General features: G+C 47.1%; 1 protein-coding gene across 2 annotated transcripts in view; it reads left to right on the top strand.

The window, feature by feature from the left end:
* Window positions 1-26,259, top strand: part of SEMA3F (semaphorin 3F) — a 209,646-nt gene that overhangs the window by 177,966 nt on the left and 5,421 nt on the right. For both annotated transcript variants that reach the window (XM_060240061.1, XM_060240060.1), the window contains 8 exons: window positions 1,501-1,640; window positions 2,054-2,168; window positions 4,772-4,841; window positions 5,592-5,736; window positions 8,806-9,028; window positions 21,894-21,982; window positions 22,972-23,013; window positions 23,924-24,081. In XM_060240061.1, coding sequence (XP_060096044.1) covers window positions 1,501-1,640; window positions 2,054-2,168; window positions 4,772-4,841; window positions 5,592-5,736; window positions 8,806-9,028; window positions 21,894-21,982; window positions 22,972-23,013; window positions 23,924-24,081 — 982 coding nt within the window. The remainder of the gene's footprint in view (window positions 1-1,500; window positions 1,641-2,053; window positions 2,169-4,771; window positions 4,842-5,591; window positions 5,737-8,805; window positions 9,029-21,893; window positions 21,983-22,971; window positions 23,014-23,923; window positions 24,082-26,259) is intronic.

The raw sequence follows: 26,259 nt of genomic DNA, 5'->3' as shown, positions 1-26,259 counted from the left end.
ACCCTGCAAGTGAGCCGAAATATTGCTGTTGCAGGCTTCTCTTGGTTGATTGCTTTCTATATTACTGGATTGTGTTCCTGTAGTTTTTATGTATTTTAACATTTTTAAAGTCATTTTGGGGTCCTACTTTTTGTGCTGTATGGTGGAACCAAATTTTTAAAACAGTGAAATAAATATAAGAGGAGTACATTTGGACTACATTGAACTTTTCAGTAGTCACGTGATTGCTTAACTTCATTTGACTGTCTGGGCCGACATTTTACTGTGCTATCATAAACAGATCCCAAAAATCAAAGATTGGCTGGGAAGAAAAAATGCTTCATCTCCCCCTGCCCTCCCCCCCCCCCCAAAAAAAAGAGGGAGCGAGAAGGAGCTTGCCCAGCCAGCTTCACACCATATGGGACTTGCCCAGATCCCTCCTTTGCTGTGCAGGACTCATCTGGGCTAGGCACTTTCTTCTCCATGCTGTATGGGGCTTGGCCAGGCCCTTCTTCACTTTGTGCTGGGGTTCAGGCTGCCAACTCATCATAGCAGCTTGCACCCACCCCATGTGGGACAACGGCCACCCTTTGCTTGGGTTTTAGGTGTTCCTGGAGAAGGGGGAGGGGCATACTCCTCCCAGGCCATCAACCCACCAGGATTTTTTCCCAGTGACCTTAATGGTCAGTCTGGTCGTTCCAAAAATTAATCAGCAGAGACTTGGTAGAATGTCTGCCCTGAACTAAAGAACCAAGACTTATTTTAGATGAATCATCCTGTGCTAAGTCTTCTGCAGCATGCTGACCACTGGTGGTTGTTTTGAACAGGTCAGATGGGAAGGGGTATCTTAAGCCATTCATAGGAGCCGCAAGACAGTGACACAGAACTCTGTGAATGAAGTGTATCCTCACAAGGGTAAAATGAAGGCTGTGTACACAAGAATTTTCTCTAGATTGCTTTTCAATCAATAAACTTCCTTGCATGAAAGAAACATGTTTCAGACAATGCTGTGGAGAGTGTGAAGATAATTGTTTCATATTTTAAGTAGACAACATGTCTAAACTCCATGCTGCGCACCTTTCCTGCCTCCCTTTGTCCACTGCAGCCTGAAATTCCCATGAAATGCTGATCCTGGTGCCAAAAATCACCCGCAGCATTGGCAAAAATCACCTCCCCATTGCACATGGGGATGTTTTCCATGGGGTCCAACCCCATGTTCCATACTAAATCTGCTGGAGAAATACATTAAATACATAACAGGGCAATGATTCCCTAGCTAAATTCATCCTTGGGAAGAGAGTTGGGATGTGGAAAAACCCTCACTGAGGGATATGGTGACCTTTTCTGATGGAGATGAAGCAATCTATGGCCAGACATCCTGTTCCATGAGCCATTGAGGAATCATGGGCCCTGTTGTAACCCAGAGGCACCTGCAAGACTCTTAACCCTGAACGACGTGAAGGCTGGGAAGAATATGCATTTGCATACTAGCCATGTTCTCCATTTAACTTACCATTGCAGATCCAGCATTTATTCATGCACAGCTCATCCCAGACAGTGCTGAGCGGAATGATGATAAGCTCTACTTCTTCTTCCGAGAGAAATCCACTGATGCTCCACAGAGCCCTGTTGTCTACTCCCGCATTGGTCGCATTTGCCTGGTATGTGTTGAGAAAGAATGAGTCTGATGTCACTGGGCCCTCCCTGTACATCCCTTAAGCCTGGACTCTTCTCTAGAGTACCCACCCCTGTTGTGAATGGCCAGAGAGTCACAGTTGCTCTCAGCTCTGCTACTCTCAGTGCTGCTGTTTTCTTTTCCCTCCTGGTAGAAACTGCTGGACTTGGAATAACTGGGCATTCCTGTTCAGTCAGCACTCCTACTTTGCTCCCTTCCCATACTGTTCCCCTGCAGGACAATGTTAAATAAATTCTTGCAAGTCTGGCAGCCCCATCCTAACCACATGTACTTGATTGTAAGCCTTGCCAATTTCAATGCGAGTGGGCTACATTCAATAGGAGCTCTAGCCTGTATTATGTTTCCTGCACCTCAGAACACTGTTTTCTTTTGGCATAGAATGATGATGGAGGCCACTGCTGCTTGGTTAATAAGTGGAGTACATTCCTGAAGGCGCGACTTATTTGTTCTGTGCCAGGGCCTGATGGGATTGAAACACATTTTGATGAACTCCGTGAGTATTCTGAGGACAGGGATTTTGCAAGGGAAGGGGAATGTGGAAGTTAGTACATTACTCAGTGGTCATGGGGTACATGCTCAAAGCAACACTTCCTTTTATTACTTCACATGCATCAGGACTGAGCCTTGGCAATGAAACAGGATGTCAGGCCTCAGCCTTAATGAAAGTTAAGTATTGGATGTTCCAAATCCCTTGATGGGTCACTGAGGGCAGAAGCTTATGAATAAGAGTTCCCTGGAAACTGACTGAACAAGATGCTCAGTAATAGCCTCCCCCTACATAAACATTTTATTATAATGGAAAAATAGGTGTGCTTGCGGAGAAAGCAGCTGGTGAGGTGGAGTAAGGAATAAGTTCCTTTATTTCTTTGAATTTTGTTGGGTGGAGAGACAAAATTATCTCTAAGGTCTGCAATGTCACAAACTTCCTGACATGTTTTCCTTTATAATAGGAAAATTCAGTCTGTGATCTGGCTCATTTATAGAGAACAGACGAGCCAAAGAATCACAAAGCCTTCTGTCTCTCTGACAGGTGCAAATTGAGCAATGTCTAGAGAATTCAGATAGAGACATTTAGGTCATGTTGTAGGAAAGTTAACAATGGCCCTTAGATTCAAGAGAAACTAAGAAAGAAAGGAAGTGGAAAACTACAACAAGCGTGGCTTTTGGGTAGAAATGGTTTTGGTTCATTGGGCAGTATGCTTCTGTTGCAAAAATCTCCCCCCCCCCCCCCGCAAAAAAAAAAAAGTTTCACAGGACATGTCGGCTGAGTGTGGAATGTCAGCTTATTCATGCAGAGATCCAGCTTCACCTGCTCATGAGCTTGAAACATTTGGGACAGGAGCAGATCAAGGCCTCCAGTGCTGGCATGACTGAGGTTGGAGAGTCCCCTCTTCCCACTGCAGTAGCCCTGCCAGCTTCCTCTTAACACAGAATATTCAGGCACAGCTGGTCTCTGTGTGAGCAGCCCAAAGGAAGCGTTTAGATCCTTCAGTAGCCTGTGATGGATCATCTCTGCTGGGGAGCATTGTAGCATTGTCCTCTTCTCACACGTGCTTGGTTTGGCTTTTGGCAAGATTGCTGCCAGGTTATCAAAGGGTACTTTGGTTCTTTCACTTCTGTTGGAGGTTGAATGCATGCAGAGGCTTCGGCTCCTGGTGACTCTTTCTTTTGTGAGCAGCTGGGGCTGCTTAGAAGTTACACTCATGACACACTTGTACAGGCTTCACAATGGAATTGAGGTTGTTGAGGGGGGGAGAACAAAACAGAGTGCAGCAAGATATCTTCAGCAGTGACCATTAGAGATTAAACAAGAAGAAGAAGAAGAAGAATTGCAGTTTAATACCCTGCCCTTCTCTCTGAATCAGAGACTCAGAGCGGCTTATAATCTCCTATATCTTCTCCCCCCTACAACAGACACCCTATGACGTGGGTGGGACTGAGAGTGTTCTCACAGCAGCTGCCCTTTCAAGGACAGCTCCTGCGATAGCTATGACTAATCCAAGGCCATTCCAGCAGCTGCAAATAGAGGAGTGGGGAATCAAACACGGTTCTCCCAGATAAGAGTCCAGGCACTTAACCACTACACCAAACTGGCTCTCCTGTCCTAAAGAGGAGCTGTGTGGCTCAGTGGCAGAGCAACTGATGCTATGCAGAAGGTCTCAAGTTCAATCCAGTGAAAAGGATCAGATAACAAGTGATAAGAAAGACCTTTTCCTGATATCCTGCGGAATAACTGCCAGCCAAAGTAGACAGTACTGTCTTTGATAGACCAGAGGTCTGATTCACCATAAGGCAGTTTCATGAGATCACAGAACTGTTCTGGCCTGGCTTATTATGCTGGTCACCATCAGACTGGGCAGGTATGGCCAGTGTGCCATAGTGGTTCAAGTGGATTTGGGAGAGCCAGGAGCAAATCCACATTCTGCCATGGAACCATTAGGCCAGTCACAACTGTCTGCCTAACCCATGTTGCAGGGTCGCTATCAGGATAAAATGAAGAAGAGAATGATCGTTGAATCCCCACTGAGGAAAAAGGCAGGGTAGAAGTCATTATATGAAGTCAGTAAATAAATAATAAACTTTCAGCTACAACTCTGAAAGTCTGCACAGATCTCATCCAAACACTAGGCTAGGCTGGGTCAGTGTGCATTGTCAAGGGTTCTTAGTCCTTTGATTCTTTGCACCTTTTTCTTACCCTGGGCTGAATTAGATGTGATGAGAGGTTCTGAGCAGCTGCTGCTGTGTGCTTCTTTCCCCGGTCTTCCACAGAATTTCTAGCAGAGTAAATCATGTGCTCCTCAAACTTTTCATGTCCCTGCCCCTACCTTGCATCTTCCTACATCAGCCATGGGAGAAATGCATAGCAAGATAATGTCACTCTGCATGTTGTACTCCACTGGATGTTCCTGGAAAGTGTAAGGGAAGAGACCCAAAGCAGTGGTGTATTTCTTATAATGTGTGCTTCTGCCTTCAACAAAGCACTTCTGCTTCAGTTGTCTCAATGATCTCATTGAATACCACTGTCATAATCACTTTCTAACCTGTCTTATGCATAAACATAGCTATAAGCTGCTGACTTTCTTCTTCTTCTTCAAGAGGATGTCTTCATCCAGCAGACCCAGGATGTGAAGAACCCCATCATTTATGCTGTTTTTGCTGCTTCTGGGTGAGCGCTGATTTTGAAGCCTCTCTCCCCCATGTCCCGGGATTTTACAAACCCATCTGTACATTGAAAGTAATGGCCCCGCCTTACTGCGTTTCTTCCTAGCCAAGATGTGAAAAGGGTCATCCTAGAACCTCCTGGCAGAGCTGGGAATAGAGCCCAAGTGCTTGCATGCCAAGCCTGGGGTTTTCCCATAAACTGTGGCAGCTGTAGTTGATGACTTGATCCCCTGAGGAAGAAGGCAGGTGTCATTTTCCCCCTACCACACTTCAGGATCTGTTTACACCCCTGGAAGGTCAGGGGGGCATCAGATCCTTTGTTAGACCAACAAGCAGCAGCAGCTAGTGTGGTTTCTCAGTGTATGTGGCTGGAGTGACTAATCCTGGAATGTTATATCACAGGGAACATGGCTTGATAACTCTGAAACAGCTGCATGGAGCTGGTCAGAGAACACCAAAATTGCATTGTCTTATTCCACACCCCCTCTTGCTGGACTGGTGCTTTGTGCCAGGCAGGAAATCCCTGGCTTTCTAAGGTCCATGTCATTGCACATGTGAGGTTTAAGGGGCATTTCCAGGGCTTGCCAGCAACTAGGAGTGAGCAGAGAAGCATATTACTCCTTTGCAGCTGTGAAGGACAAGAGGTCAGAGAAGAGCCTGCTGGTACAGACGAGAATAGAACAATGCAGACAGTTTTCATATGCGAGTAAGATGGCCACCTTTGGAACTCATATGTTACTCTATCCTTACACAGGTCTGTATTTAAAGGCTCTGCTGTGTGTGTCTACTCCATGGCAGACATCCGTATGGTCTTCAATGGACCTTTTGCACACAAGGAAGGCCCCAACTACCAGTGGATGCCTTACACAGGAAAAATGCCCTATCCTCGACCTGGCACTGTAAGTTTGGACAAGATCCCTGGGAAATCACTTTTCTTCAACAGCACTTGCCTGAAATGAGGCTTTTCCCCACCTATCAGTACATTCAACATCAGATGATTTGCATGTTGTTGTTGTTGGTTTTTGTGTGTGCGTGTGTGTAAACTACTTGGTAGTGTATGTATAAGCAATAAAAGATGTATGAGAAAATGTGTATTCTCTGTGTAAAGTCAGGATGTACACTGAGTCATGGGTGAACAATACTTTGTCTGACACCGATACTCTAAAAGTTACTGCCAACACTTTTAGGCTAGATGGATCACCACAAAATAAAATATAATGGAATGCAAAGAGGAATGTGTTCATCTAGAACAAATCCCAATATGTTGTGAGCCTCTTGTCTCTTGAGGAATTCTGTGGTCAGTGAAATTTTATTCAAAAAAGAAAGACCAGGCTCTGCTCCATAATAATGTTCTGACTCAGGAAAAAGCAGCTTCATATATGAGTATTCTTATGAAGTAATGTTAAAAATGTAGCAATTCAGAAAACAAATTACAGAGTTGGCAGGCTTAGGAAGGAGTGGTAGAACATGTGCTTGGCATGTAGAAGGTCCCTGCAAAATCTCTAGTGTCTCCAGTTGTAAAGATATCAGCTAGCATGCTTGGAGAAGACCTTTGCTTGGGACCTTAGAAGCCACTGCTAGGTGGACCACTGGGTCTGGCTTAGTATGTATGTTTGTACTTCAACCTTGGCAGTTTTCAAGGTTGCAGTGGAGGGATTTATTGGTGGCATTCAGCAGTATGAAACATTGCTGAACATACATCTTTCCCTAGGCCAACTGCTCTTTCTTTGCCCCTGCATTTCTTGCCTTGTACACCTCTCCTGAACTTGTTCCTTTGTCAGTCCCCAACTTTCCACTGCACAGTGCTTCTCTAGCCTCCCATGATATCCATATCCTTTGCTACAATGCAGCCAAGCTTTTTAGTGCTGCACACTGCTTGACATTTGGCCACAGTGTGGGAGGCTGATTAGTGTTTCCTCTCCAGGTTGGTGGTCTCTGGATCCATTTGCTGGCATCTCTTCCTTCTTGGCAAAATACTCAAAACTAAGGAGAACTCATTGCTTCATTTTATTGGCTTGGAGAATGCCGCTCCTTGGTCTTTTTTTGCTCATATACCCATAAGGCCAGAAAGAGCCAGAGATGGTCTTGGCTGTGCTATGGGGAGGCATCCAAAAACACAAAGGATAGGCTGTATTTGGCGCTCACAGCATTTCATGATAAAGAAATGTGTAAGTTTGTTATTTGCTTTGGATATAGGCTGTAACAGTCAAGTTTATAACAATTAGTATTAAAAATAAGATATAAAACAGTGTTTTAAAAAAGCCAGCACAAGGTTAAGAGTGGCGATCTTTAAACCCTAATCTGAAGGGTCAGCAACTCAATGACAGAGGGGCTGAAGGATCAATAGACTATCTCCACCTAATGACTCATTCTGCCCAACAGCCCAAGATACAGGAGAAAGTTTTCTCTATCCCAGTGTTTCCCAAAGTGGGCAATTTGCCCCCTAGGGGGTGCTGGAATGATCCAGGGGGGCAGTAGTAGCCTTGGGTGCAATGGGGGGGGGGGTGAATAAAAATAAGAGGGCGGTGGAAGCATAATGGGAGAAGAGAAGAGAAGGGAGGTGTCAAAACATCATGTTTCTGGGAGGGGTCCAGAATTTCTAATTTGGAGAAAAATTCCAATTACGGTAACAAAAATAGAGGGTTCCTTTTTGTCTGCTACTTAGTGTAAATTCACCCATTTAGACTAGTAATGAGGATCAGAACTCCTTCCAATTAAAATATAAGAAGGATGCAGCTTATTTACAAGACAGAATAAAAAAATAGAGGTGTATAGACAAACAAGAAACACAGAAACAAAAAAACCTTATTAGTCTATCCTAGCCAATATTTGCTACAGCTAGCAGCTTCTCAAGGTTGTTTGCAGTTTCTCTGTCAGCATTTCAGTTCAAGTCAAGACAGTGGAAGCACTGAGGCAATTGCACAAACTTCTCTGAAGAGTTTCAAGCTGTAGCTTTCTCCTCACAAGGTTTTCTGCAGAGCCTCAAGCTTTGTACAGTCCTCTGGTTACCAGGTGGTTGCTTCTGTTGATTTCAGCCAACTGCAATGCCCCAGACACAGAATGTCTTCTGCAGGGCCAGCGCATGGGAGTAGGTGGGGTAGGTGATCGCCTAAGGTGCCACCCTGCCAAGGGGCACTGCTGGGTGCCCTCTTAGTTTCTCTTCCCATGTGGCCTGATTGCGCCAGCCAGCAGGCAACCCAAGAGCCCTGGGCACTACTGCTTTTCTTCTCAGGGCAAACGTTGCCTGTGCTTGTCAGAGGCTTCCAAGGAAACCTCTGAAGAGCTGACGAGCGCAATGGGAAGGTGCCGCCAGCCCAGCCACTTTCAACCCAAAAGCAGCAGGCAGCAGAGGCTTCTTTTGAAACCTTCAACAAGCACAGACAATGTTTGCCCTGTGAAGGAAAGTGGCAGTGCAGCAGCACTTGTATGTGCCGCCTGGAACTCTGGGCTTGCCTGCTGGCTGGCGCGATGTCATCGCCTGTGCGAAAAGAATATCCCCCCCCCCCAGGAGCACACAGGGGGGCATTGAGTAATTTTTCTTCTGAAAAGGGGGCGTTAGGCCAAATAAGTTTGGGAACCTCTGCTCTATCCCATCCCTCTCCCAGAATGAAGAACAGCAGAGGCCTCCTGATGTATCTCATCTGCTGACAGAGGGATCTCCTAATGTATCTCATCTGCTGACTCCCATGCACTGAGCTGAAGTACACAAGGGGAGAATTATGCTGCAAAAAGCAACCAGGGTGCATACTGTATTGTGGCAAAACCTTGGGATCGGGCTATAGTGAAGACCAGATAGGAAGCATCTGTGGGTCACACTGAGCCTGCAGGCAGTCAATTTCTTTTCTTAGTCTTATAGCATAAGCATCTGACAGCACCAGGAGAAGCTGGACAAAAGCAATCTACTTGTTGACAGATGTCTGTGATGTTGTATCTCATGTCTGCTCTATACTTCTTTCTTGAATTTCCAGTGCCCTGGAGGGACATTCACTCCTTCGATGAAATCAACCAAGGATTACCCTGATGAGGTTATCAATTTCATGCGCACTCATCCCATGATGTACAATGGTGTGTACCCCATACACCGCCAGCCACTAGTGGTGAGGACCAACGTCTACTACAAGTTCACAACGATTGCCGTGGATCAGGTGGATGCAGCTGATGGGCGCTATGAGGTGCTTTTCCTGGGCACAGGTACCCACTGATGTGCACTGAAGAGAATACACAAATGCTTCCTACCATCACCACTGCCAGGGTCCTTTTGTAGAAAAATAGGTGGTGGAGCTCATCTAGGGATTGTTATGCAGCTGCACCTACTATTCAGTGGACAAGGTGGGAAGGAGGAGGTGGAACTCTCAGAAAGGTTCAGGAGCTCCCGCTGAATCTGAGGCCTGACCACCACTAATTAACAGCCTGGAAGATGAGCGTTATGGGTTGGCTCACTGGGGTATCCACCTGGCTCATCAACAGGGCTGTTCTGCTGTATTTTCCTTTAGCTGATCTCCTTCACTCTTGCAACACTTGTAAAAATGTTATTTAGTAACATGGACAGTTGAGAGGAAATGATTCCAGCTTCAGTTCCTCCCTTCATAGCACAAACTATTCCAAAAATCCAGGAGTCTTTAGTATTCTGTTTGTCTAAAGTTATATAGGAATTGGGGCTGACTACATGTCTTCTTAAGTCACATTTCAGAATTGATGTCAGTGGGCTTTTGCATATAGCATTGATTATTGTTTGCTGTGGATTGGTGCCTGCATGCCTTTTCCATATATAAGGAACAAAATTCAATTCTGCGTGAATGAAAAACACTCTGTGACGTCTATGGCAGTAGGAAAACAACTCTCTTGCTCTATCAACCAAGTGCCATCAGGTCCTACCTTCTGTTTTCAATGATAGCCAGAAAGATGCTTTAAACTCACCATCATTTTAGCTTATGAGTGGAGCAGAATTGTTTTGACCCTTCAGAAATTTGAACAGGGGTCCTCTCCCAGAAGGGTCCCTGTATCTCTCCTGGAAACCTGGCAATGCAGACTCAGCATGTTCTTTTGTTCAAATGTCTTCCAAAGGATGATGGAAAGCAATATAGATTGAATAGGTAGGGATTATATCAGCTATTATATGACAGTAAAGAACTAGTACAGGAAGGGGAGCAGGTCTAGACAGACAGCTTGCACTGTCCAGTTTGCTGTAGGTGAACCTGTTGCCTATTGGCAAGCCAAAGAAGCCCAGCCAGCATCTCAAAGCAAGTGGCCAGGAATGCTAATGACCCAGAACATTTTCATTAGGCGATAAATGCTCTGCATTTGCACAGCTGTTGGACAGGCTACCCAAGTCACTGCAGAGCACTCAGCAGCTATGCACAGTCCCTCCACCACCTGTCATAGCCAATAGGGAGTTTCCTCTTTCTTTCTAGGCATAGGTATAACAAATCTCTCATTCTTGGCAGCTCCCTGTTTCAGAAAGAAAGAAACAGGAAAGGTTGTATGGTTGCGTCAGTTTGGAACACTTTCTGAAAAGAAGGCAGCAGTTAATTCTGAATTAAAAGGAGAGGGGAATGGTATAGTGGCCTGGACAAGAGGTTCCTTTTTCCATTTTCCTCTCCAACCACACTGGAAATATAGGAAGATGAAAGTCCACGGTTCAAAAGACCCTGTGGTGTGAATCCTTTTAACAGAGGTGCCATTTATACAGAGTAGATGGTGGGTTTCAAAACTCATGCATGAGTTATAAACAAGGGATACTCTTTAAATTTTTTCTTTTTTCTCTCTTCCTTTCTTTTTTGCAGTTCAATTACAGCTAAGTGGGGCTTTGAACTTTTGATATGAATCTTTCCATGTACCATGAAACTTAAAATTATATCTCTGTCTGTAAGCCGAGACTGCGTTATAGACACAGAACTGCTCTGCTGTCCAGAATTCCAACTAGAGAGGGATACCAGAACAATCTTAGAAATAAAACATACTTCCTATTGAATGCATACACAATTCCTGTGAAATTATCATTGTGAAGACAAATAATTTGCTTCCAAGATTTATGCTAAGTTTCGTTCTTTTGATAGTAATATCCCATGTTGATGTTTCCTTTTTATTTGCTGAAATTCAAGGCTGTTTAGGTATCCACAGTAATGTTAAGCTCAGATGCAGATATGTTTGGAGTGCTTGTTTAAGGTAATGCCCACCCAGCAATGAATACAGAAGCAAAGAATTCATTCAGTTTCTCCGTCATTGCTCCGTCTTTCTTAAGTGATCCTTTTATTCCTCTGTCATCCAAAGGTCCAACCACTTTCCTGCCCCTGATATATTTGTTTAGTTTGCCCATCCACTCCTCAGATTCTCTTTTTCTTACATTATTGCCAACTTGCATTTGTTTGATCAAAACCATGCTAGAGAGGAGATGGAAAGTATCTGATGACATATTCTCACCATTAAGGGTACATCAGTCTCCAATTCTGAGATTTATTGCCTATGTTCTTCCTCCCAGTTGAAACCCAACAGATGATAACCATAAACCAAGCTTATTCTTTTTATCTATTAGAAAAAATCATTTTGCATGTTAATTTACTACCTACCCAACTGTTTTTCCTAATTCCATTTCATTGTCTGATGAAGTGTGCTTGCACACGAAAGCTCATTCCTTGAATAAAACTATTGATCTTAAAGGTACCACTGAACTTGAACTTTGTTCTACTGCTTCAGACCAACATGGCTGCCCACCTTCTGCTTCTTTCTGTTCACCTTTCATTTTCCAATTTTTTTTTGCATTGAGTGGCTTCCTTGAACTGAATCATTAACCACTCAGGCATCTTTTTTAGACTTGGTGGTCCTTTTCCTGATCTGAGGTATGCATTCTATCTGGGGCTCAATTAGTTTTAAATAGTTTCCAGGCATCCTGGATTTTACTTTTTTTTTTTTTTCCTTTTTAGCATCCTTCTAATCCCCTCATTTTAGCAAAGTTTCCTCTTTTGAAGTGAAATGTGATTGTTTTGGACTTTGGGGACAACTTCCACTTGACATGAATACTCAGATTAACTGAATTGTGGTCACTATTCCCAGTCAGCACAACAACCATTACATCTTGCAGTAGATTTGGAGCCCTACTCAGAACCAAGTTAGAGTTGCTACACCCACTAGTTGGCTTTGTAACTATCTGCTCTAAAACACAGTCATTTATGATGTCCAGAAAGCTTGTTTCTGTGGCATGACTCAAGCACATATTTGCCCGGTCACTGTGAACATAGTCGAAGTCATTAACTATTTTACAACACTTTCCTCTTTGGTCACCTCTTTTGTTTCTCTCTCCATCTAGAGACCTGCCTCCTGATTTTGATTAGGGGAGCAATAGTATACTCCCACTTTTAATTAAGATTTATGGCATGATATCTTCACCCATGAGAGGAAAGGTGGCATGGTATAGCCCAATCTTATCAGATCTCAGAAGCTAAGAAAGTCAGTACTTTGAAGGGAGACCATCAAGAAAGACTCTGCAGAGGAAGGCAATGGCAAGCCACCTCTGCTTAGTCACTTGCCTTAAACCCATTGCTGGGATCACCATGAGTTGGCTGTGACTTGACGGCATGTTACACATACACTTTCACCCATAACAATTCCAAGCATACATCACTGTATTGTAGGCTTCCCAATCCCCAGGTCCCAGCGGGGATCCCCCGGTTTTACAGGCTTCCCCCCTCCACCAGCCAGCTGGCCGGCGGGGGGACCCCCACCCCCACAGCCATTATGCACCTCCATAAACAATTCCCATAAGGAATGATGGGGAATTGATCCGTGGGTATCGGAGGCTCTGGGGGGGCTGTTTTTTGAAGTAGAGGTGCCAAATTTTCAGTTTAGCATCTAGTGCCTCTCCCCAAAATACCCCCCAAGTTTAAAAAGTATTGGACCTGGGGGTCCAATTCTACGAGCCCCAAAAGAAGGTGCCCCTATCCTTCATTATTTTCTATGGAAGGAAGGCATTTTAAAAGGTGTGCTGTCCCTTTAAATGTGATGGCCAGAACTCCCTTGGAGTTCAGTTCTGCTTGTCACACCCGTGCTCCTGGCTCTGCCCCAATGTCTCCTGACTCCACCCCGAAAGTCCCCAGATATTTCTTGAATTGGACTTGGCAACCCTACTGTATTGTCTATATTAGTATCATTTGCATTCCCTATCAGTTCTCAGCTAATGTTACTAAAATCGGGATACATACAATAAAGGAAAGTTTTAAAGTGCCAGAAAAGCTTCATATAATATAGAAATAAAAGATTGTTTATATCATAAGAATGTTTTAACTAGCTGATGCTTTTGTTTACGGTCTTATTCTATATACTTCTCATGATCAGAAGCAACTTTCATCTTGAAATTGATAGGACATATAGATAAAGCACTTTTTAAAAAATAAACCAGATCCTTTTTGCCCTGTAAGATTCACATATGGTTACTTCTGTTTCCCATTTCTGACGTTATTCAGACACCCCCAGGGTTTTCTTACCCTTTTCCTCTTCTACTTCATGGGCAGAGAGTATGCTTGCATCAGAAACATATTCCCCTCCCCCTCCTCTAACGTTAGGGTTGCCAATCCCCAGGTGGGGGCAGGGGATCCCCCGGTTTGGAGGCCCTCCCCCCGCTTCAGGGTCGTCAAAGTGGGGGGAGGGGAGGGAAATGTCTGCTGGGAACTCTGTTATTCCCTATCGAGATTTATTCCCATAGAAAACCATGGATAATTGATCTGCGGGTATCTGGGGCTCTGGGGGGGCTGTTTTTTGTGGTAGAGGCACCAAATTTTCAGTATAGCATCTAGTGCCTCTCCCCAAAATACCCCCCAAGTTTCAAAATGATTGGACCTGGGGGCCCAATTCTATGAGCCCCAAAAGGTGCCCCTATCCTTCATTAATTCCTATGGAAGGGAGGCATTGAAAAGGTGTGCCATCCCTTTAAATGTGATGGCCAGAACTCCCTTTGGAGTTCAATTATGCTTGTCACAGCCTTGATCTTGACTCCACCCCCAATGCCTCCTGGCTCCGCCCCCAAAGTCTCCTGGCTCCACCCCCCAAAGTCCCCAGATATTTCTTGAATTGGACTTGGCAACCCTATCTAATGTTCCTCATTTTTTATGTTCTGTCTCTCCCCATATATTCCCCAGAGGGTACTGTGATCTGGTTCTCAAAATTTATTGACAATCCCCGGGCCGAAGAAGGCCAAACTGAAAGTTACTAGAGAAAGGGCCATCTCGATCTCAGCCCCACATTTGTGGAACCAATTGCCAGAAGAGGTGTGGGCCTTGCGGAAACTTGCTCAGTTCAGCAGGGCCTGCAAGACTGCTCTTTTTCAGCTGGCCTTTACTTAATGATCCTACAGCATACTGGTGAATGAATACCGTCACCATGGAAAAACTGTACGATGCATAACACCAAGTGTTTTTTTGTTTTTGTTTTTCTATTAAATGTTGATTACAAGATCTTTGCATTTATTTTTTTTTTAAGTTTTTAATATTAATTTAATCTTAGAATGTTTTTAACTATAATGATGATTAATTTTATAAATGGTTGAGTTATAGTATGTATGTTTTAATTGTTGAAATGCCTATGTTATGAGCTGCCCTGAACCTGCTTCGGTGGGGAGGGCGGGATACAAATTAAAATTTATTATTATTTATTTAGTTTTGGTAGAGTTACCATATTTTGAAAAGCAAAAAAAGGAGATATTTACTGACTACTTCAAACAAGAGATCACTATGACAAATCTCATTTTAAATATCCCTACTATTTAAGCTGTGATCATTGCTACTAACTAGGAATATTCCTAACTTCCCATTTCAAGAAGAGGACATTTGCATCAGTTTTTTAAAAAGAGTACAGACACAGACAAAAAGAGGACATGTCCTCTCTGGTAGCACTAAGTTTCACTTTGTCCCTGATGGTTCCTACAATGCACTTCTGATATTTGATGTCTAGCCCTGCTTTCTTCTCTGAGAACTGTGGGCTGTTTTGGAGTTTGAGCAGCAAAAGAATTAATGATCACATGAAGCTTTTGTATACTGAGTCAGACTACTGAGTCTATTGGGTTTTACTGGATGATTTAAGCTCTATTTGAACTATTGCAAGATGCCATGAGTTCCTGGGTGAAGGCAAAGCAACACTTTTTTTAAAAAATGAGAGCCGGTTTGGTGTAGTAGTTAAGTGTGTGGACTCTTATCTAGAAGAACCAGGTCTGATTCCCCACTCCTCCACTTGCAGCTGCTGGAATGGCCTTGGATCAGCCATAGCTATCTCAGAGCTGTCCTTGAAAGGGCAGCTGCTATGAGAGCCCTCTCCAGCCCCACCCACCTCTCAGGGTGTCTGTTGTGTGTGTGGGGGGGGGGGGGTAAGGGAGATTGTAAGCCACTCTGAGATTCAGAGTGTAGGGTGGGGTATAAATCCAATATCTTCTTAATTAAATGAATTAAAAAGTTGATTACCAATGCCCAGGTACAAGATACATGTGTTTTTAATCAGACCTAAAGGGTGTGCATCACCCAGAAGCAGAGGCTCAGTACATGCTCATTTGCTGGTGGTGGTTGTTTTAAAGGGCCATGCACCAAAGCTCAGTACACACCTTGTTAAGATTTTATAAAATTGGCTTATACTTTTATATTCAGTTCTTGTCCTCAGAAACAAAAATGTAAATATGGGAACTGGCCCTGAGAACTTTCATTCTACATTCAACATACATAATGAAGGGAGCAGACAGGACAGATAACAGAATAATAGAGTTAAGGAGAAAACTGAGACCGATTTCTCACTAGCATTGCTCCACCCCCAGGCTTTTGTTTTCCCCGGCTCAAGCAATTGATTGCCCACCAGTTGCTTTGTGGGTGCATTTTGATGCAGGGCTCCCTCCAGTTTCCCTCATGGCTTTACGATGCTGTCTCTTAAGGATTAATAAACTGCAAAGGGAAGTGGAGGGAGCCCCACATCAAAATGTGCCTGCAGAGCAACTGGTGAGAAATAGCTTGCGCCACAGGAAAGCAAAAGACACGTCAAGTTTCTATGGTGCAAGATGGAGAGAAATGTGCACCATCTTTGTGTGTGGGTGAAAGGGAATTAGAGTGAAAGGAAGGCAGGCAAGCAATTTCCTTGAAGTTATCAGTTACACATCAAAGGGACAGAGGAAGGAAGGGATAGAGGAAGGAAGGCCTACAGTAGTCCTGTCTAAGGCTGCATTCAGACTGGCAGCTTGCAGCGGCAGCTTCTCAGCTCAGAAAAAAAGCTGGCCCAGTTTAAGGCACCCTGAGGCACTCAGATGGTGCATGCCCAGCTGCTGGGAGAGGGAAAGGCTGTGTGTGCCTTGGAGGAGTGGTCACACCACTCATGGGCTTGGGAGGCACTTCCCTGGTGTGCCCTGGCTGTTCAGAAGGCTGTAGGGTGGCCATAATGTCTGAAGGCCAGCCAGGGACACCTTGGGGGGGGGAAGGCAGGAGTGCGCGCGCGCGAAGCGCGCTCGCCGCCGGAAACAGGAAGTGACGTCACTTCCGGCGACGTCACTTCCGGCGACGTCATACCACCGCCGGAAACAGGAAGTGACATCACTTCCTGTGACATCATTTCCCCCGCGCCACCTGCCGGAAACGGGAAGTGACATCACTTCCTGTGACATCATTTCCCCCGCGCCACCTGCCGGAAGCAGGAAGTGACATCACTTCCTGTGACATCATTTCCCCCAAATGCCACTGCCGGAAACAGGAAGTGACTTCACAGCACTTCCTGTGACGTCCCCAAAAATCCCCCAAATATCACCGCCGGAAACAATTTTGTTCTCAAATCCTGTATATACTTCATCAGTATATGGGATAAGGCACTTTCTCAACTGTGCTGCATAATGCAGCCTATTTATTTTGTCCTGTTGGCTCTGTTGGCTCTATCTGCGCCACCTTCATCACTTTCGGGGTGTGGATCCCCCAGTGGGGTGGGCTCCCGACTCCCTCCGCCGGCTGTTTCTGATAGCCCTGCGCCCCCTCTTTCATTTGATATGTGTCCCGTGCGGGTGCCACCCTCCTGCCGGGAGATGCCGCAAAATGAGCCCCCTTGAGGCTTATGGCGGCAGGGCTCGGGGGAAGCAAGCTAGACTGCTGTTCTTTTGAGGGGTTATAGAGTGTTTCGAGCCCCTCCCTGTGGCATTGGTCCCATCTTCGTGGGACCCAGGGGGCCGGCGCAGCAGCCTGCCGAAGCAGCCTGTCACTAATAACACAGGTCGAGATGCGGAAGTGACTGACAGGCTGCTTCAGCGGGCCGCTGCGCCGGCCCCCTGGGTCCCACAACGATGGGACCGATGCCACAGGGAGGGGCTCGAAACACTCTATAACCCCTCAAAAGAACAGCAGTCTAGCTTGCTTCCCCCGAGCCCTGCCGCCATAAGCCTCAAGGGGGCTCATTTTGCGGCATCTCCCGGCAGGAGGGTGGCACCCGCACGGGACACATATCAAATGAAAGAGGGGGCGCAGGGCTATCAGAAACAGCCGGCAGAGGGAGTCGGGAGCCCACCCCACTGGGGGATCCACACCCCGAAAGTGATGAAGGTGGCGCAGATAGAGCCAACAGAGCCAACAGGACAAAATAAATAGGCTGCATTATGCAGCACAGTTGAGAAAGTGCCTTATCCCATATACTGATGAAGTAAATACAGGATCTGAGAACAAAATTGCACCAGAAGACACAAACACAAAGCTCCCTTACACTGAATCAGTGCTTGGGTCCACCAAAGTCAGTATTGTCCACTCCAGTCACAAACACAAAGCTCCCTTACACTGAATCAGTGCTTGGGTCCACCAAAGTCAGTATTGTCACATAAGAACATAAGAGAAGCCCTGTTGGATCAGGCCAGTGGCCCATCCAGTCCAACACTCTGCGTCACATAAGAACATAAGAGAAGCCCTGTTGGATCAGGCCAGTGGCCCATCCAGTCCAACACTCTGCGTCACATAAGAACATAAGAGAAGCCCTGTTGGATCAGGCCAGTGGCCCATCCAGTCCAACACTCTGCGTCACATAAGAACATAACAGAAGCCCTGTTGGATCAGGCCAGTGGCCCATCCAGTCCAACACTCTGCGTCACATAAGAACATAACAGAAGCCCTGTTGGATCAGGCCAGTGGCCCATCCAGTCCAACACTCTGCGTCACATAAGAACATAAGAGAAGCCCTGTTGGATCAGGCCAGTGGCCCATCCAGTCCAACACTCTGCGTCACATAAGAACATAAGAGAAGCCCTGTTGGATCAGGCCAGTGGCCCATCCAGTCCAACACTCTGCGTCACATAAGAACATAACAGAAGCCCTGTTGGATCAGGCCAGTGGCCCATCCAGTCCAACACTCTGTGTCACATAAGAGAAGCCCTGTTGCATCAGGCCAGTGGCCCCTCCAGTCCAACACTCTGCGCCACATAAGAACATAAGGAGGGAAGGAAGGGAGGAGGGAAGGGAGGAGGGAATGGAAGGGAAGGGAAGGGAAGGGAAGGAAGGAAGGAAGGAAGGAAGGAAGGAAGGAAGGAAGGAAGGAAGGAAGGAAGGAAGGAAGGAAGGAAGGAAGGAAGGAAGGAAGGAAGGAAGGGAAGGGAAGGGAGGGAAGGAAGAAAGAAAGGAAGGGAGGGAGGAGGGAGGGGAGGAGGGAGGGAAGGAAGGGAGGAGGGAAGGGAGGAGGGAAGGGAAGGGAAGGGAGGAGGGAAGGGAGGAGGGAAGGGAAGGGAAGGGAGGAAGGAAGGAAGGAAGGAAGGAAGGAAGGAAGGAAGGAAGGAAGGAAGGAAGGAAGGGAGGGAGGGAGGGAAGGAAGAAAGAAAGGAAGGAAGGGAGGAGGGAGGGAGGGAAGGAAGGAAGGGAAGGGAGGGAGGGAAGGAAGGGAGGGAAGGAAGGGAGGAAGAAAGGAAAGAAGGGAAGAGGGAGGGAAGAAAGGAAGGCCGCCCCCCCCCCGCTTTCGGCCCCCTTACCTGCGGTGGCGGTCGGCGGCGAGTCGGGCGGCGGCGGCGGGTCGGGCGGCGGCGGCGAGTCCAGCGGCGGGGGGCGGCGGCGAGGCCAGGGAGGCGTCGGAGAGGCCTTCCTTGGCCGGCGCTGGCCCGGGAAGGCCTTCCAGAGGCTCTGGAAGGCCTTCCCGGACCAGCGCCGGGTGCTCCGCGGCCTCCCCGCGGCCTCCGCTGGTCGCTGGGGGCCTTCCAGACACTCTGGAAGGCCCCCAGCGACCAGCGGAGGCCGCGGGGAGGCCTTCGCTGGCCGGCGCTGGTCCGGGAAGGCCTTCCAGAGGCTCTGGAAGGCCTTCCCGGACCAGCGCCGGGTGCTCCGCGGCCTCCCCGCGGCCTCCGCTGGTCGCTGGGGGCCTTCCAGACACTCTGGAAGGCCCCCAGCGACCAGCGGAGGCCGCGGGGAGGCCTTCGCTGGCCGGCGCTGGCCCGGGAAGGCCTTCCAGAGGCTCTGGAAGGCCTTCCCGGACCAGCGCCGGGTGCTCCGCGGCCTCCCCGCGGCCTCCGCTGGTCGCTGGGGGCCTTCCAGACACTCTGGAAGGCCCCCAGCGACCAGCGGAGGCCGCGGGGAGGCCTTCGCTGGCCGGCGCTGGCCCGGGAAGGCCTTCCAGAGGCTCTGGAAGGCCTTCCCGGACCAGCGCCGGGTGCTCCGCGGCCTCCCCGCGGCCTCCGCTGGTCGCTGGGGGCCTTCCAGAGTGTCTGGAAGGCCCCCAGCGACCAGCGGAGGCCGCGGGGAGGCCTTCGCTGGCCGGCGCTGGCCCGGGAAGGCCTTCCAGAGGCTCTGGAAGGCCTTCCCGGACCAGCGCCGGGTGCTCCGCGGCCTCCCCGCGGCCTCCGCTGGTCGCTGGGGGCCTTCCAGACACTCTGGAAGGCCCCCAGCGACCAGCGGAGGCCGCGGGGAGGCCTTCGCTGGCCGGCGCTGGCCCGGGAAGGCCTTCCAGAGGCTCTGGAGGGCCTTCCCGGACCAGCGCCGGGTGCTCCGCGGCCTCCCCGCGGCCTCCGCTGGTCGCTGGGGGCCTTCCAGACACTCTGGAAGGCCCCCAGCGACCAGCGGAGGCCGCGGGGAGGCCTTCGCTGGCCGGCGCTGGCCCGGGAAGGCCTTCCAGAGGCTCTGGAAGGCCTTCCCGGACCAGCGCCGGGTGCTCCGCGGCCTCCCCGCGGCCTCCGCTGGTCGCTGGGGGCCTTCCAGACACTCTGGAAGGCCCCCAGCGACCAGCGGAGGCCGCGGAGAGGCCTCCCCCACCGCTGCCGGCCCCGCGCGCGGGCGGGGAAGGCGGGGAGTGAGGGAGGGAGCGTCCCTGCGCGTGCGCAGGGGCCCTGCGCAGGCGCAGGGACGCTCCCTCCCTCACTCCCCGCCTTCCCCGCCCGCGCCCGCGGCCCACCGGCTCCTGGGCTGCCTAAACCGGGACCTTTAATGGTCCCGGTATAGGGAGCCCGGGATCCGGGATTGGGTGGCCAGATCCGGGAATGTCCCGGGAGACCGGGACGGTCTGGCCACCCTAGCTGGGAAAGGTGACAGAAGTGTTTCAGAGATTTCCCACCAGTTAGTACCTGGTGGCTTTTTGAAGCAGCAGAGAGACAGTGGATGATAATATAGGGGTGGGAGCGAAGCAGAGCCCAGATGTGCATGTATGAACATGTCATTTGGATCTGGATGTGGGGGTTGCATGTGTTGCCCCAAATCGCCCATCTGAATCCAGCCTAACTGACTCTTTTGTTATCCCCCTCTGGAGGCTGAGGCAAAAAAAGCATCAAGTTCTTCTCTTCCAGCACTGGAGATATGCAAACTCCTGGAATTAGGATAATTTCCAGTTTCTACACAGAGCACTAAAAGCAGACATATGAATATAGTATTTTCAGTGCTGCAGTAAGTCCATGGTTCCTTCTAATAATATCACATATGGCCAGGGCTTTTTTTGAGCAGGAACGCAGTTCTGGCTGACTTGGTGTCAGGGGGTGCAGCCTGATATGCAAATGAGTTCCTGCTGGGCTTTTCCTACAAAATCCCTGTGTGAAGCAATGGTGATGGCAGGGGGTGTGGCCTAATATGCAAATGAGTTCCTGCTGGGCTTTTTCTTCAAAAAAAGCCCTGCATATGCCTAGTACAGAATTGCTTCTCATAGTACTGCTTCACATGCAAAAGTATAAACTGATAGGTGCAGTATGAGAATTTTGTTAATGTCAAGATAGCATGTCCATGTCAAGATAGCAGATGACAAGATCCAGTGTTTGTCAAAGCCATATAACTGGCAAAAAAACAACACTCAACCATTCTCTCTTAGTATTGAGCATCTACAAAAGCCACAGGCAGTGTGAGAGAGTTCTTGATTATTTACTGCCTCTTCCTGGTTAAGGTTCCCCACTGAAAATGTCTTTCAAAATCCTAGAGCTACAGCTAATTACAACAGGGAGTTTTTGGCCCACAGCCTCTTACAGGAGTAGGGTTGCCAAGTCCAATTCAAGAAATATCTGGGGACTTTAGGGGTGGAGCCAAGATCAAGGCTGTGACAAGCATAATTGAACTCCAAAGGGAGTTCTGGCCATCACATTTAAAGGGACTGCACACCTTTTCAATTCCTTCCTTCCATAGGAAATAATGAAGGATAGGGGCACCTTCTTTTGGGGCTCATAGAATTGGATCCCCTGGTCCAATCTTTTTGAAACTTGGTGGGTATTTTGAGGAGAGGCACTAGATGCTATACTGAAAATTTGGTGCCTCTAACCCAAAAAACAGCCCCCCCCGGAGCCCCAGATACCCACGGACCAATTCTCCATGATTTTCTATGGGAATAAATCTCCATAGGGAATAACAGAATTCCCAGCAGACATTTCCCTCCCCTCCCCCCACTTTCTGACGACCCTGAAGCAGGGGGAGGGCCTCCAAACCGGGGGATCCCCTGCCCCCACCTGGGGATTGGCAACCCTATACAGGAGCAAGCCAACAGGTTTTTATAGGTGCCCAATAAGGATATTAGCAGTGCTGATACTAACATTTAAATGTCATGGGGCAGACTGGAAAAGAATCAAAGAGCGAAAGGGAAGAGAATATTCAAGGGGGGGTACTAAGTTCCCATATTTATGTTTCAGATCAAGGCACAGTACAGAAGGTTATAGTTCTGCCCAAAGATGACATGGAAACGGAGGAACTGATGCTGGAAGAGGTGGAGGTGTTCAAGGTAAGACTGTGCAGGGAGCCCAAATTCTTCAGCCTAGGTTCTGTGTTAGTCTGTATTAATCCATCACAGAAAAATTAAACAGAAGTCCAGTGGTGCCTTGAAAACTAACAAAATTTATTCCAACATAAGCTTTTGTGAGTCAAAGATCACTTCATCAGATGAATGCATCTCTTGAAGTGAGCTCTGACTCACAAAAGCTTATGTTGGAATTAAGTTTATTCATCTTCAAGGTGGTATGCTGGATTCTGGTTTAAGTTCTCCAGGATATCTGTTTCTCCATGAAGCATATTTTTCATATATGTGCTGCCAAAGCAAGCACATAAATCAGCATCTCTTAACTACCAATAATAAATAACAGTTTAAAAATATTAATCAACTTTCAGCCAAGCACTTAGAACTTTCTCTAACTGAGAACGTATCTCCAGCAATCCAATTAACAAGGAAAAAGAGACAAAGGAGGAAAGCAAGCTAGCTCTAGCTTTAGAACCACCAAGCAAGAAAAGAACAAAAAGAATAAACAATAAATTAAAATGTCAAGTGAGACTGATAAAAATAGAACTTAAATAAATAAAGATAAAAGCCCCGCAAACAGAGCACAGCCTTCAGACAACCTACAGCAAAACACCGGCCCATGAAGCATATGGAATCATATGGTACTTCGGATCATGAGAGCTGTGAAACTTCCATCAGGCTCTGCCATTAATTCAGTTGTTAGTATTAAGAAAACCACTATTCTTTCAGCTCCGGCCCTTTATCACAATACAGGAATAATAACAGTGATCCAACAATTATTAAGATAAAATACTTCCAACACTCTGACAGCATTTTATCACAATAATCTTTGGAACTGCAGGCCTGTCACCCAACTCTTCACAAAGAAAGAGTCATTTTGTCCTTAGAATTGTGCTATCTACCTGGAGGCCTGAGATTTTCTTCTGTGGAAGGTCCTTTAGACCTGCATTAACTACCATCTTGTGGATCTCTTGTAGATTCCAGTCCACATCAAGACCATGACTATCTCTTCAAAAAGGGTGAGTTTTCAGCATGCTGGTAAAGCCTGCTGTACGAATCACTTCCTGGAAGGATTACTAGCTGTGGCCTAGACAAGGCTCAGGAGAAAGAAAAAAGTTTCCCTATAATATTTCCCTCAGCTGCTGTTGTAATGAGCGCACAGCAAATGGTTATGATAGGGTTGCCCACTCTGAATTGAGAAATTCTGGGACATCTGAGGGTGGAGCCTGGAGAGGGCAGGCTTTGGGGAGGGGTATAATGCCATAAAGCACACCTCCAATGCAGATCTGTTGGAATTTCAAAAGATTTGGCAACCCTTGATGGTGGGTGGAATGTTGGTATGGCTTAACTGGGGCAAGGAGGCTTTTCTGTCCACCCCTCTATCATGTAGTACCTCCATGATCACAAGCCTATTTGGGCTACTGTGGGAGAAAGATCTGCATCCTCACTGGGGTTGCCAGGTCCAACTCAGGAAATATCTGGGGACTTTGGGGGTGGAGCCAGAAGTAAGGCTGTGACAAGCACAATTGAACTCCAAAGGGAGTTCTGGCCATCACATTTAAAAGGGACTGTGTTCCTTTTAAGTGCCTTCCTTCCATTGGAAATAATGGAGGATGGGGGCACCTTCTTTGCGGGTTCAATCTTTTTGAAACTTGGGGGTGGTTTGAGGGGAGGCACAAGATACTATTCTGAAATTTTGATGCCTCTACCTCAAACCGCCCCCCAAGGATTGATTCTCCATTATATCCCATGGGGACTGGGCTCCATAGAGTATAATGGAGTGCTCAGTGGACATTCTTCCCCCTCTGCTTTCTGATAACCCTGAAGCAGGAGGAGGGCCTCCAAACCAGGGGATCCTCTGCCCCCAACTGGGGATTGGCAACCCTAAGATCCCTCACAGAGATCTGAATATCTTTTTTGCCCCAACAGCAACAGCTCTATGTGTCTTCAGCCATTGGGGTGACACACTTGGCTCTTCATCGCTGTGATGCATATGGGGAAGCCTGCGCTGACTGCTGCCTGGCCAGGGACCCCTACTGTGCCTGGGATGGCAAGTCCTGCTCCAGATACTCTGCTTCCTCCAAGAGGTACTATGAGGCTACACAAGATTGGCAGAATTGGGTTTTCACTCCAATACAAGGCTATTTGTTGAGACTGCTCAGGGAAGGTCTTACAGGAGTCACTGTGGGGTTATTTCTAGAAGTCAGCTTTTGGGCTGACATAACTGTATTTGATATTGGGAAAATTCTGAGAAACTAGCTGAACAGAAGTAGTATTCTGAGGTGGTCTAACAAGGATTTATTCTGTGTGGACAGGAAATAAGCCTGGTTATACATGCAGCAGAATGAACTGGCAGAAGAAATGTGTTTTGATTTCTCCTTATGTTAGAAACTGCTTGCAGATAGAAAACCAGCACAGCAAGCAAAGGGCTGGACTATAATCTTTCTCCCTGTAGGACTAATTTTCTTTTTGCTGTAAGCTTTAAAAAATGTGATCTCCATCTACAGTCTGAAGTAGTATAGTTTATAGCAGGCATGTCCAACTTTGAACAGGTCGTGATCTGTTTTTTCTGGACAAAAGTGCTGGTGATCTACCACCATGAAAATTAAGTTTTAAATTTGTTTTGAATTAGACTTTAACCCACCAAAGTTGGGTTCCACAGCCCCCCCCCCCCCATTTACAATGCACCTTCTGTCATTTACTGGTAAGCAAAAACAAAACAGAGAGACAAAGATCCAGAAAGAACTGCGAACAGTTTTTCTTAAATTTTTATTGTTATAACTTTCTTTAACTGTCTTAATAACTTTCTTTAACTTTTATTGAGTAATTTGTGTTAAATGTAGGTCAAGTATTGATCCAGGCTGATCTTGCGCAATCTTTAAAACTTTACTCTTGCTAATTAGTGAGACGTCTGAGCCTGCATTTCATCCACCAGCTTTTTGAAGTTGGGTGACTATTGCGTGAGGACCAGTCCCAGAGAATCCTGGAGATGTTCATCTGTCATGTTGGAGCACTGTGTACTCGTTGTCATTTTCAGATGGGAAAACGCAGATTTACACAAATAGGTTGAACCGAAACAGGAGTGTACAGCTTCACTGCATCTTCTCAAGCTGGGAAATTTGTCTCTAGGCACTAGCTTCCAAAATGATTCTTGCTCAGCACGGGTCTTGAGAAAATGTCATTTTTAAGGGTTACAATTTCGTTTTCAAGAGGTGCCTTGTTCCATGAGTAATTTTTACTGATAGCAGCTGCACTCATCTTCGTTATACTGGGGTGCTAAGTTAACACTGGCTGAATCTGGTCCAAAGCTGTCCCTGTCCCAAAGTATTAAAGATCAACAGGAACTGAAGACCTCTGGATGATGCCAAAACCACACATGCAGTTCTAAAAGTAAAAATAAGAATTCATCATACTGGCACCAATAATCAAATACCACCACACCAAACAATCATCAAAAAACCCCAAACACCTGTCCAGCAAACAATGAGACCAAGTGGGGCTGGTGATTTACCTCTGACCCCTCCACGATCTATTGGTAGATCGCGATCTACCTGTTGGACATACCTGGTCTATAGTCTGTTTACCACCTCATCCCTGCTTCATTCTCCTTGTGTAGCTCAGGCCTTACTGAAGAGATTCTTGACAGCTGTAATGGTCCCTTTTGTTGCAGGTCAAGAATATGGTACTCACTCAAGTTCCTGCTCTTAGATTCACACAGCAGAGACAGGCATCATTTTGTAGAAAAAATAGGTGGTGGAGCTCATCAGCATAACTCACTAGCATATGCCACCACCACCCCAGCCAAAAGTAACCTGATGCTAGAAAAGAGAGCCCCGGATGAGCAAGGCCTGCTTGGTCTGGCCTCATTGACCTGGGGCTCTCCTTGGCTGCCCGCCCCCCGCCCCGCAGTCAAAAGGCCAGCAAGCCACCCACAGCCCAAAATCACATAAGATTTCTGATTTCTCCAGGGGTTAATGAGAACCAACTCACACAAATATCAGAGGGGGGAGGCAGAATGTTCCATTGTAATGTATACAATACACCATAGGAAGGAAGGAATCTTGTAGAGGGCTTGAAACTGCTGTTACGGGTTTGACATTACTCCAGGATATACTACCTGCAGACAGTTCTGAAAGGCAGTTAACTAAATGGGTTATAGGGGGTTATAGAACCTGCAAAGACTCATTACTTTGTTACTGCTGTCAATGGCAAGGTGTTCTACTACAGAACCAGAGGAAGGGAAAAAATAAGATACCTACTGATTT

Source organism: Heteronotia binoei, chromosome 5 (genome assembly GCF_032191835.1).
Source record: "Heteronotia binoei isolate CCM8104 ecotype False Entrance Well chromosome 5, APGP_CSIRO_Hbin_v1, whole genome shotgun sequence".
NCBI lineage: Eukaryota > Metazoa > Chordata > Lepidosauria > Squamata > Gekkonidae > Heteronotia > Heteronotia binoei.
Note: the sequence above shows the minus strand (reverse complement) of the source record. Positions and strands in the feature narration are given on the sequence as shown.